Below are 12774 nucleotides of genomic sequence, written 5' to 3' on the forward strand. Positions count from 1 at the left end.
TCCCCTACTCACCCATGTCATTGTAAGAAAAACGCAAGACGTTGCACGGTTTTTAAATGGGGTGTAAAAAATCAATTTGCGTGAAAAGAAAATTGACAAGGTAAAGAAAAGAGGGGGAGGATTGTCCAACTTCGAAAATACTCTGGTGAATTCAATATAAATACATTTGACAATTTTGATAGCTTATCATTTGTGAGAGGGATTCAGACATTTCTTCTCCCAAAAATTCAGTCTTAGTTTATATAATAAAATGTCATTTTTCTCATTTATTCCAAGCTCTCTTATTGGCTCAGACTTGATCACATGATCAAGTATATAACAGCATATAGACTTGACTTACTATTTATAGACTCTGAAATGCATATCGACTTGATACTTCTAAAAATGATAAAAATCTTCTGAAACAAAAACATCAGTGCTCACTTCAAAATAGCATAAACAGTGTATGATGTTATGTTTCTGGAAAAAAATATACTTTATAATGTGTACTGTAGTGATTGGTAGGACATAACGATGCCTTGAATAAGGATTTACTTTATATTAAAACATATTGATAAAATTGGATTTTCATAAATCGATACAAAAGATAAAAAAAAAACAAACAAATGTAGTCATATGAATAAGTAAATCCTTAATTTTTTCTTTCAGTACAAAAGAAACAACTTGATTTGATCTCTTAGTCTCAGTGTAGAAAAGTCAATAGAGAAACTTGTGGCTTGTTCCCATTATTTTCTCATTTTGTTTTGACAATTCTGTGAAGTCGATATATCTATAGATCGACCTCATGAAAGGGCTATATTTATATAATGAGTAAGTAATGTTTCTTAAAGATATTCGGAAGCATATTGGTGCCAGTAATATATATTTTTTAATTGGTAATTCCAACTTTAATGTCTGAATTACCAACTTAAAAAATATTATACGTGGCACTTGCTTGCGTAAAGATAACTTTAAGGTGTTTTTATACACCTGCTTGAAAAGCGGGAGGGTATACAGTAATCGGTATGTCGGACCATGTCCGTTCGTCCGTCCGTCCTTCCATCTGTTACGCTTTGCGGTACCCATCTCTTATCCGCAACTCCTCTCATCCACTAAATGAAAGTGGGAACTTTCACAGAATCTTTATTACATATTGCCATGGTGCACCTCCTATTTTTACTTTTTGATCCGACACATATGTTGGGTTTCCCACAGCAATACGTACATGGACACCGCCATATGGGAGGCGGGGGTATCATTTAGTAAGCTCATTGCTCACAGTACCTCCAGTTTCCTTTTGACTAAATGTAATGGCAACTTAAATTAAAAGATCTTTCTATTTGTTTCGTTACTTTATACAAAGATAGGACTTTCCCGTAAATTCAATAACCGATTTATTTCCGACTCGGTTTTAAATAACAGACACAGTTTAAAGTCAATCTACGACAGAAACGTGGGGATATTGGAGTTCAAAATCGGTGGAAAATTGAATTTGAACGTAAATACAAACATCACGTAAATCTACACGCTAAACATTATTTACAATCAGGATACGAGGGCTGTTCAATAAATAATGTCCTGAACTATATGACATACATTACAGATATCATATGACATTAAACTTGACTTTCTGTCATTATTTAATCTTTCATGAATTTATAACAGTTTATGTGACCACTTTTCATCACATAGTTTCATCGTGAGAAGCTGGGAAACAAGGGCTTTTCGAGACACTGCATTATAAACGAATGGTAAAGAATCAGTAAACTAGAGTGAAGATAAAAGCTTCATTATAGTTGCCGTAAAACTTGCTCAAAATCCCAAAGAAATATTTACTGTAATATGTGACATTTACAGCAACCAATGTCTGTTTTATAGACAAAAGAGCAGCTGGATTTCAATAATAAAAATTTATATAATGGGCATCAAAAATGGGTACCCTCCTTGCCAACAAAAATTATAACAACTTATGTACTGGTCGCCAAATTTCAACAAATAATATTTGATGATGTATGATTGACTTTAAGACACATAGCAAATTTGATAGACATTATATCGGGAGTAGCTTACACTGTTTTTAAGAAACGTTTGATGGTAAAAAAGACACATAGCAAATTTGATAGACATTATATCGGGAGTAGCTTACACTGTTTTTAAGAAACGTTTGATGGTAAAAAAGCTTACTCAAAGATCACCCTATATTTTAAAAAATGAGTGAAAACGACAGCCTATACGAAATTCTTAACAATTATTTTAAAATATCAGTAATTGTAGTTATCCACATTTGTTTTATTTTCAAACAGATATTGGAACATGAATCTATTGCTTAAAACCCTATAAACAAAATTGACCATAAGATATACTTGACAAAAACGGCGAATGTCTGACAAGAGCACAGGTATGCAAGAGCACAAAGACAGATTTTTATGTAATTTTCTTAAAAATTAGTGGTATTGTTGCTCAAATTCGTATTCGAAGAGACAGTTTAATTTCTTGAGGAGTCTAGAAAGCAATTTTTTTGCAAAAAAATCAAAAGGTTTATTAGAAGACGGACCCAGAATCAGGAATCCACTACACTGAATTTCTTCAAGACAGCGTCCAAACCCGCATGCCCTGAAGAGTAAAGGGGTTTTCGGGATAAACAGAAAGTTAATGTGTTTTCACATGAACATCTTTGACCTTTTGATTCCAAACTTGAAAAAAACACCTTTCAGAAGGAAGAAACAAGTCCGGGAAATCATTGGATATGCCATTTTCCAGTATACTAAGGGTCATACCCAAAAATGAGTTCTAAAAACAATCAGAAATTTGATAAAAAATGTTACTGAGATGTATTTTACTTTAAAGAGATTAATTAGTGAAATAATGAAGACTAAATCATTGAAAAGTGTCTTTTGCTTCTTTCTGAGCACCGAGGACATTATTTATTGAACAGCCCTCGTAAGTCCAAATATGTACACCATTTTTTTTTATTTCTAATAAGTGCCCTTCACACATTGATAGTGAATTCAGGCATTGTATCATCTTTATCTTGATTACAGGTATCTTGATTACACGTATGTAATAGAAATCGTTCATCAATCTCACTTAAGAGTTCAAAGTGCAGGATAGCTCACAGGTAAATGGTCATAAAAGCTAGTGGACAGCTTCATTTTAGTGTAGGTGTGTTCCGAGGGGGAAAATTATATCCTTTACAGGATATGAATAGCACTTGTTGCTGTTCCAATAAACATGGCTCGAGGATTCAAAACCAATTACTCTTCATTTCATTCTACCTTAGAGGAAAAATGAATTTGTTTTTAATGCTTCATCTTTGGGTGCAAGAGGTGATTCATTAGTTTTATTTAAAATTCTCGTTTTGGGGAGTGAAGACTACGTAAAAAATTTCACTAACAAGGCTAGTAGAGACTTTTACTTTACGAGTGCTGGATTACAGACAACTAACATCAAAACATGGAATCAGAAGAAATGAAATATTTGGTTGTGAATCGAAAAGAAACGACGTCTACACATTCTGACTGGGCCACCAGGAAACTCATCTGGGTGCCACATGAATCGCAAAGTTATTGTGCAGCGGGAATCATAGGGGAAGAGGGGGACTATTTAACAGTCCTCTTGGAGGAAAGTGGCAAGAAGATGAAAGTATCTCGGGAGGAATGTCAAAAAATGAACCCTCCGAAATACAACAAAGTGGAGGATATGTCGGAGCTAGTGTGTCTAAATGATGCGTCAGTTTTATTTAACATCAAGGACAGATACTTTTCCGATTTAATCTATGTAAGTAAGAAATCGACAAGTTGACAAAGTAAAACAAGCCTTTAATGCAAACATCATTTCATATATATCAATACAACTATACACTGAAAAGTTTATTATCAGTCCTATAATCCGAATCCCTAAATTGTAACTACACTCCTTGTATTTATCTAACAACATAAATAGCCGAGATGTCCCCAATGGAAAATGTAAAATAATATACAAAATTTTTTTGTATTGGTTGTACCAGGTTTTTGCTAGCTTGAGTTAAACTTTGCTCACAATTTGAGCGATTTTGCCATTATCGAAATCAATGCAGGGGTGACGCGTTCTGTATAAAAATGCTAAATTCTGGTGATTACCTCCCAACCCCACCCCATCCCCCAAAATATTTCAAATTGGTTTGTAAGAAAATGTACAACACTTGATTAAAATCCTAGTTTTGCTGGCACGAAAAAAGATTCCTCACTTCTCGGATGTGTCAGACTCGGTGGTGCCGGAGTCAAAAGAACTTTTTGTCCATCTGTAAAGTTTTCACATTTTGCGTTTCTTCCCCCAGAACCGCTGGCATCCTTGAGTGAAGGGGGTGGGATGGGGTGATTCAAGTTTGTTCAAATGAAGAGGCACACATTTTTTCAAGGGGGAAATAAAGGAGTATTTGGTGGCTTCTTTAAAAAAATATTTAATTGGGCCAAAAAGTTGAACCTTAAATGAATATTTCATTACATAGTACAGATTCAAAATATAATTGGGAGAATCTTTTTAAAAACATTTTCGATAAGTAATACTTTCTTTCTTCAAATCATACAGGGATGCATCTTTATATTTATTGAAATAGTTATGTCACCTTCTACTCTGCCCCTCTTTTTTTATTTAGGGTGTGTGTATATTTTAACTTTTTAAAATACATGACTACTCTCTGCTTATCCTAATATCCTTTCATGCCGGTGAACGATGTAGCGCATGGCTCTCTTCATTATATTATTGTTGCATTCTTTTCAAAAACTAATCTTTATCCCTTATGCAAGCTTTGAAATATAAAACTTGTGCAGTGGACTTTTGTTTCTATGTTCTACTACTATACTAGTATTGAGCCAGTGCACTTCATATTTAACAAGCTAATTCAGAGAATTCGTGTCCCCCGCTTAGGGAAAAAGTCGCCCCCCCCGACTGAATTTGTAGAATTATTAAATGTATACATGTATACTGAAGCAAATAAAATACATGTATGTCAATATGCATATAAAGATTTGATTGCTTATTCTTCATTATGTGTATAGAAGATTTTTTATATGGAATATTTATCACACTGTTATGATGATTTTATAACCTCATAATTTTTTCATTTCACATGCTGAATACTATCATTTAGTAAAAAAAAAAAGTATTTAAAAAAAAAAGAAAAAAAAAAAAGAAAGGTTCGACCGAGATTCGATCCCGAGACCACTCACATTTGAACCGAGAGACATAATCACTAGACCACGGAATCGCTTTACATGGTGTGAAGTATATGCAGAGCTGAAGTCACATACATGTAATTATATTCATGTTTTCATGTTCGGTATTCTCAAAATTTTACACAATCCATGGTGTTTGATTTATTTAGCCTTTATTAAACAGTTCTAATAAATGTAATAAGAACATAAAGTCCGCCGAGAACCTGTTTTATACGCAATAACTTTCCTCATGCCCCTGCGCTAAAAATAGCGACATGTAATACTATAAATACTAATAAAAAACAGGGCGGGGCACTTTGAGAGGGGCGAGAGACGTCCTAGGGAGTTTTGATATAAAATTACATTGCATAAGCTCAAAATCTTCTTGAAATATCGCCCGGAAATAATAGTATTACACACAGACAGAATGTATAAGTTTACGACCTTGAACTTTGACCTTTTGACCTCAAAATCAATAGGGGTCTTCATTAGGCCTCAGGGAGTTGTTATATAAAATTTCATTGCAATAGCTCAAATGGTTCTAAAGATATCGTGTGGAAACGAAAGTGTTTTAACAGACAGAATTTGCTTATTTATGACCTTGACCTTTGACCTTTTGACCTCAAAATCAATAGGGGTCTTCTTTAGTTCATAGGGAGTTGCTATGCTAAATTTCATTGCAAAAGCTCAAAGGGTTCTCGAGGTATCTTGTGGAAACGAAAGCGTTACAGACAGACAGAAAGACGGACGGACGGACGGACAGACGGACGGACAAACCCAAATTAATATCCCCCACTTTTCAAGCGGGGGACAAAAAGTGGTTGTGTATCACTGGGACGGCGTTAAAAGTTCATCTTTGCCAATCTACTTTGAATTAATTATTTGTACATGTACAATATTCCGAGTTGTTATGATTCATAAAATGCTTGACATTACAAATACTTCAGTAAGCTTTTGTAGACAAAATGAGTTGTTATAGTTTTATTGTAGCCGGAAATTTCAAAATCCGGCATTTTGTCGAATGCTATCCCGTGACATCTTTATCCGTCCTTCCTTCCTATTTCTCTCTCGTATCTGTACAGCTTCATTTCACTACGGGAGACCTTGCTCAGCATAAATAGTCTATATGGATTGAGTTTGAGATTGTTGCACATATCTTTGAAACGGCTTTTACGATATAAAATGGCGGACATGTCTAGCTTAGATCAGCAAGAGCTCAAATATCTTGTTGTGGACCAAAAGAAAAATTTTATCGATCAGACAGAATGGGCGGCCAAAAAATTGGTCTGGGTCCCCCACGAGACCCATGGATTTTGTTCTGCAAGTATTGTCAGTGAAGCCGGTGACGAAACCGAGGTGGAAATAGAGGAAACTTGTAAAAGAATTAAAGTTCTCAAAGAAGAGATTCAAAAAATGAATCCTCCTAAATATACAAAAGTGGAGGATATGGCCGAACTTGTTTGTCTGAATGATGCATCCGTTCTGCACAATATCAAGGACCGATACTACTCAGACTTAATTTACGTAAGTTTTAGTCATTGATAAATGTATAAATACTAGTATTCCTACAATATGAATTAGTTTTACATATAGTCTGGAAAGATTACAATGTTCCAACAAAGTCACTATATTTCCCTGTCGTACGTACTGCCTGGTGACTGTACACTCTTCCTTTTTGAGGTAGGGAAGGGACATCTTAACCAGGATTTTATAAAGTATTAAAACAGCACTAGGCAATCACATATGTATCGGATTTAAAGGAATAAAGAAATAAAACGAATTGTATGCATGCATAAAATTGTCTTTTCTTTTCAGTACGTTATGTATTTATAACTAATTTGACAAAAAACGTTTTTCTGGGGGGATCTGGGGGGGGGGGGGCACATTCATCGTGTTTTCTAAATACATTGTTTTTCTTCTTGCCTATATTATTTGTTGGTTTGTATTTTATTTATTTTAAAATCGGAAGGAATAATTTCTTTCAGGATTGAGTATTTCAGCAGAGAACAGTAGTCTGCAAAAAGTAGTAACAGATGTACATGTAATGATTTTGCCAATTTATTGAACACTTTAGAAAACATACTCCGAAATATCTTAAGCTTTCCTGGCTTTTTAACGATTTTGATACTTTACGTGCTAGGAAAACGTCAGAACCGGCGCCATTACAATAAACTGGGAATTTCGCCGTCTCCATCCGGAGCTGATTTTTTATACTTGGGAACCGACTACTGTGACGTCGCAGTCTAGAATGGTTTTATAGTACTCCTGTGCTTGTCCAAACAGTCATCTGTGGATTTTCTCAATGGAAGCGCATTAAAACGCTTATCTTTATATTACCTGTGAGAGAGGCAAAAATGTCAGCAATAAGGAGGAAAAGATCCAAAACTTTTACACATTTAAAATTTAAACAAAGATTTTATTCTCAGAGAAGAGATTAGAAGCCTTTCTTTTAAGAGGGGGTGCTTCCAATATCTCACATGCCCAATAAAGTCATATGGAGACGCAACTCCAGCCAATTTTATCCTACGCTCGGCACCTAGGGCTGTTGAGCAGTGAAGGGATTCTTTAGTTCCAACATCTATTGCGACACGGGGCCTAGGTTTATACGATCCCATCCGTAGGAAAGGTCTCCATGTCCTGCAGTGATTTCGAACCATCAGCTCACTTCTCCGAGACTCTAGCGCAAAGGGTCTAACCACTGCACCAGGCTGGCGAGGCTCAATAATGAATGCAAAAATAAAATATATTCGATATAGAGAATAAGCAGGTGAAATAAAAAAAAATGAATAAATGTTCGATACATAACCATTTATTTTAATAGCAAAAGTATGTCACGGGTTATTAGTTTTGCCCTATTTCACACAAGTAGTACACACCCATTCATGTGTCTGATACTTTTTTTTTCTCTCAACACTACTTTGTCTAACAAAAAATAATGTCTTCACCAGCCTCTCTAACGGTTAAAGAAAAGTTCATTGTCTCAGTTTCGAACATTTTATAAAATAATCATAATTGCAATTTAACTTTATTATGCACCCGGATCGATAGATCGGGGGCTTTATTGGTTTTGTCCTGTCTATCTGATTGTCCGTCTGTCTCACTGTCTGTCTGCCTGCCTGCCTGTTGTCAGCTTTAACCTTCGCCATAACTTAATTTTGAACCATGAGAGATAGAGGGTTCATATTTAGTATGCTTACTCCACTAATTAAGCTCTTACCACTGATACCAAGGTTAACGACCTTGTGACCTTGACGTATATGCTAAAAATAGCTTTTTCGTACCTTTGCCAAATCTTTTGAACAATTGGAGATAGAGACTTCATATTTAGTATGCATACTCCATTAATTAAGTTCTTTTAAATGACACTGATGGTCTTGTGACCTTGACTGTGACCTATATGCTAAAGTAACTTTTTAAAAGAACCTTTTTGTCGCCAGGTGCCATGGGTGCATCGTGTTTCAAAAACACTTCTTGTTTGAATGAAATTTTGTCTGTAGTCCATTTATCTACATTTTTTTTCTCAATATTCACTGAACCAGTTTCAATCAAACTTGCCTAAAAGCAGCCATCCTTGGATAAAGGGAATTCAAGTTTGAACAAATGAACTCTTTTAAAGGGGAGACAGTAAAAAGAAGAACTATTTGTGGTATCTTTAAAAAATCTTCTGAAGAGCCACTTGGCCAAAAAAAATTGTGGGATATCTTCATTGCATATACAGTAGTGAAAATTCAAATCATGACCCCCGGGGGTAGGGTTGAGCCACAACTCAAGGATCAAAATTCAACATAGGTTATAAAGGAGACAAATTTATTGTAAACAAATTCTTATGAACAGCAGAACTAGTATAGTCATATTAATGTGGCAGTCTAATTATCCCCCCTTTCACATCGTTGACGATAGCAGAAAGGGGGCTGTTGATGAAGAACAGGAGGGTCATATTGACTCGGATGAGCGTTGTGGCGATATTTACAGCATAGCACATAAAATCTGTCGTAATGACGCCGTAATTTACGTTTTAGCTCACCTGAGCTGAGAGGTCAATAAGCTTGGTAACATTTTTCATAAATTTTCTCAAAACAAACTTAGCCAAAAAATAAAAAAGAAATGAAAATCGAATGAAAGCTTCATAGTGCCTAGTGTAAATTCAAATGTCTTCAAATCATGACCCTGGGGTTAAGGTGAGCCAACAATGGGAGATTAAAGTTTTACAAAGGAATACTAGTATATAGGGAGATGTCTTTTTAGAAAAAAATGTCCCTTTAACAGTGCTGTGATTAGTATTTCATATTAATAAAGAAATATTTTCATTTCTGTTTGATTAATTCTCTGTGATAAATCTTTGACAGTTAGTCGAGTTGATATCTTGATCATTCTATTGGAATGTAAATAGGTTAGGAGCTAAAAAGGTATAATATGCATATATTTACATTTGCAAATGTTTTTCTACTGAAAGCAAGCGTTTTTATAACTGTATAAATACAGGTACGGGGTCAAGAGGTCATAGATGTTCGTATGGATAAACGTTCGACGTAATTTCTCAGTGACGTCACAAAGGGTCGAAGTGCGTTCAGTGGATTACATACATGCCGTTGGGTTTGAAAAATAATGCATTTCACACGTTAAAAGTCACAACCAGGCAAATTTAAAGAATGAATAAGTCACAAATGTAAATATAAGTAATAAGGTATCATTTTTTGAGTTTTATTGGGATGAAAAATGGGTTGGCACATGATCAAATCTTCCATAAAGCCCTTCGGGCTTTATGGCATTTGATCACGTGACCAACCCGTTTTACATCCCAATAAAACTCAAAAACTTAAGTAAACGCGTCTGTCATTGTGGCTGGTCAACGCTAATGAGGCCTAATATGCATGTAAATCTCGTGTGTTTGACGTCAGTGGGAGGGGGATATAGAAATTGACATGGGAGGCCTAGTACAATTTAAATCTATTGTCTACATTTTTAAAATCTAATTTTATATTTTTATTTCGCCCGTTATGCAAATTATCCCATGTTTCCAACTATCGTTGATGCCCTGACATACTTTACTGACTAGACAGTGATTCCTTAAATATCCTCAAGTTGTGTAGTGATCCCCCAGGGAAGGGTATGCCACAACAGAGGATAAAAAATTATACAGGAAAAAAATCTTTAAAAATCTTCACAAGAACAGAAAAGCCATGATTAGTCATAATGATAAATTTTAAAAGAAGAACCCTCAGGTACAGTGTAGGATCAAGGTTGTTCAATTCATGATCCCCAATGTAAGGGTGGGGCCTCTTTTACATAGAAAAAATCTTAAATAATCATCTTCTCAAAAACATTAAAGCGATGTTAAGTCATATCGACATTGAAGCATCGTCAGGTTTTTTGTTAAAATCATGATGATTCCGGGGTAAGGGGGGGGGGGGTTATTTGTGGCCAGAGTGGGGGATCAACATTTTATGTGGAAAGTATACAGTGATATTGGAAGAAATATGTAAAAATCGTCTTATTTTAAGAACAGCAAAGCCATGATTATTCATATTGATATGGAAGAGTGTACATTATTTTTTTAAATAATCACCCCCGAGGGTAGGGTGGGGCCAGAGTGGGCATCAAAGTTTTAAACAGGTATAGATATCGGAGAAAATCTTCTGTCAAAGAACAGCAAAGCCATCATATTAGTCTTGTTGTATGGAATCATTCTCAGGTAATGTAACTTTACCTTTTTTCAAATCATGACCTATAGGGCGCGGGGTAAGGGGTGGTCGAAATTATAGAGACCTGTAACAGTATATTTGATAGAAATTAATATATGTAGGAAAATATGTACAAAAACAAGAAAAGTCCGGATTTGTTCTCCTTAAATTTTATTTTGGAAGCATCCTTAGAAAGACCTAGTGTATATTCAAATTTGCTCAAATTTGCCCCCCCCCCGTGAGGGAACAAGGGGGGTCTTTTTTTTGACGTAAGAAGTTACATGTAATGGGAAAATCTGATGATGTACAACAGAGCCCTATTGACTTTGGTGAGTGTTGTAACACACTGGCCTCTTGATTTAAAAAAATATATATATTTCATTTTATTACATTTGTAACTTTTTTTGCTTCGTCTGTGGAAAATATTTGATAATAATGAACTTATAAAGGCCATCATTTTTATGACGGGTAGTAAGACGATGATATATATAAAGTTGTGTAGTCTTCAACTGTAGTATTTCCCGCCATAACTTATTTACCATAAATGGAAAACCAAAAATTAAAATAAAAAATGCCGTATCTGTCACCTTTCTGGTCACATTACCAAACAGTATGTTATTTCCGGAATGACAGATATTTCCTTCACCGAACCCAGCTTCGTCACGTGACCTCTGGTAATGCCTGTTTTCGAGCGGGCGGGGGCTCGGTGACGAATTTAATGAATCAGCAGAGGTCTTGAAGTTTCTTGGAAATAATTGTTGAAACTTTTCGGCTTCGTCTTACATTTAGTGAACGACATTTTGGATAACTTTACTTATTAACAGGATTCAAACAACTAAAGGAAGTTACGAATATACCGTATATTTTCTTCAAAATGGCGGACGATCCGTATGCAGGTGTGAGCGCACAAGAGTTGCAATATTTGGCCGTGGACAGAAACAAAATCAATGATCCCATGGTACAAGCAGAATGGGCTTCCAAAAAACTCATATGGATACCCCACGAAGTACATGGCTTTTGTGCTGCCAGCATTGTAAGCGACCATGGGGATGAGGTAGAAGTGGTGGTGGAAGAAACTGGGAAACGTGTGAGGGTTCACAGAGACGATTGCCAAAAAATGAATCCTCCTAAATTCAATAAAGTGGAGGACATGGCAGAACTAACTTGTCTTAACGAAGCATCTGTTCTACACAATTTGAAAGATCGATATTTTTCTGGTTTAATATATGTAAGTAAAATTATCCTCCCAGCTGATGTACACCCCCACATATGACAATGCATTTATATTTTTGTTATGAAAGGTGCTGTATATCATAAAGGAGATGTTTTTAAGTAAGCAAAAATAATCAAATGACAGGTTTTAATTATAAGTGAGTACTGTCATGTCTCCTTACATTGTTACCCTGGAGGTAGCAATCACGGATTCGCGATTGCGTGAAGGAAGATGCATGAACATACACACATAGGTAACATTTACAATGTTGTGTATTTAGATGCATTTATAATTCACTTGTTAAGTCAAGATGAACGGATATTGATTTTAGGTTGTACCATATGTACCTGTCAACATTATATTTTCCTCTTGTCATACTTCCTTAAAATCGAAAAATGAAGGTATTACTCATACCTTTTGTTTGCATTGGATAACACAAAATGAGAGGAAGTTTTAAGGAGTGTCTATGTTGTGGATTTGACATGGAAACAGAAGATTCCACATTCTAAGTAAAATATCTTAATTTCTTTTGAAATCGCAACCATATCTTTTGTACTTCCAGACTACTTCTATTAGTATGTACAATAATTGACCTCAAAACTACCTGAAGCCATAAAATTAGCAGCACCCCCTTAAAGATTGCTTTTAATTTATATTAACTGCAACAGTTATGTGATGAGGTAGTATCATAGTCTATTTACATGAAATA

The 12774-nt window shown here is 35.2% G+C and overlaps 1 protein-coding gene across 9 annotated transcripts in view; it reads left to right on the top strand.

The window, feature by feature from the left end:
- The first annotated feature begins 6213 nt into the window (after window positions 1-6213).
- The window catches only part of LOC134254806 (myosin heavy chain, non-muscle-like), a 47507-nt gene continuing 40946 nt past the window's right edge, over window positions 6214-12774 (top strand). For 6 of the 9 annotated variants that reach the window (XM_062737328.1, XM_062737333.1, XM_062737334.1 and 3 more), the window contains exon 1: window positions 11501-12080. In XM_062737328.1, coding sequence (XP_062593312.1) covers window positions 11727-12080 — 354 coding nt within the window. In that variant the 5' untranslated portion in view covers window positions 11501-11726. Of the gene's footprint in view, window positions 6696-11500; window positions 12081-12774 lie in introns of those variants that run through there. The other 3 variants (XM_062737330.1, XM_062737332.1, XM_062737329.1) reach the window with 2 other exon arrangements.

The sequence above is a fragment of the Saccostrea cucullata genome, unplaced genomic scaffold (assembly GCF_032062105.1).
Source record: "Saccostrea cucullata isolate Sc308-1 unplaced genomic scaffold, CSIRO_AGI_Scuc_v1 ctg75, whole genome shotgun sequence".
Classification (NCBI taxonomy): Eukaryota; Metazoa; Mollusca; class Bivalvia; order Ostreida; family Ostreidae; genus Saccostrea; species Saccostrea cuccullata.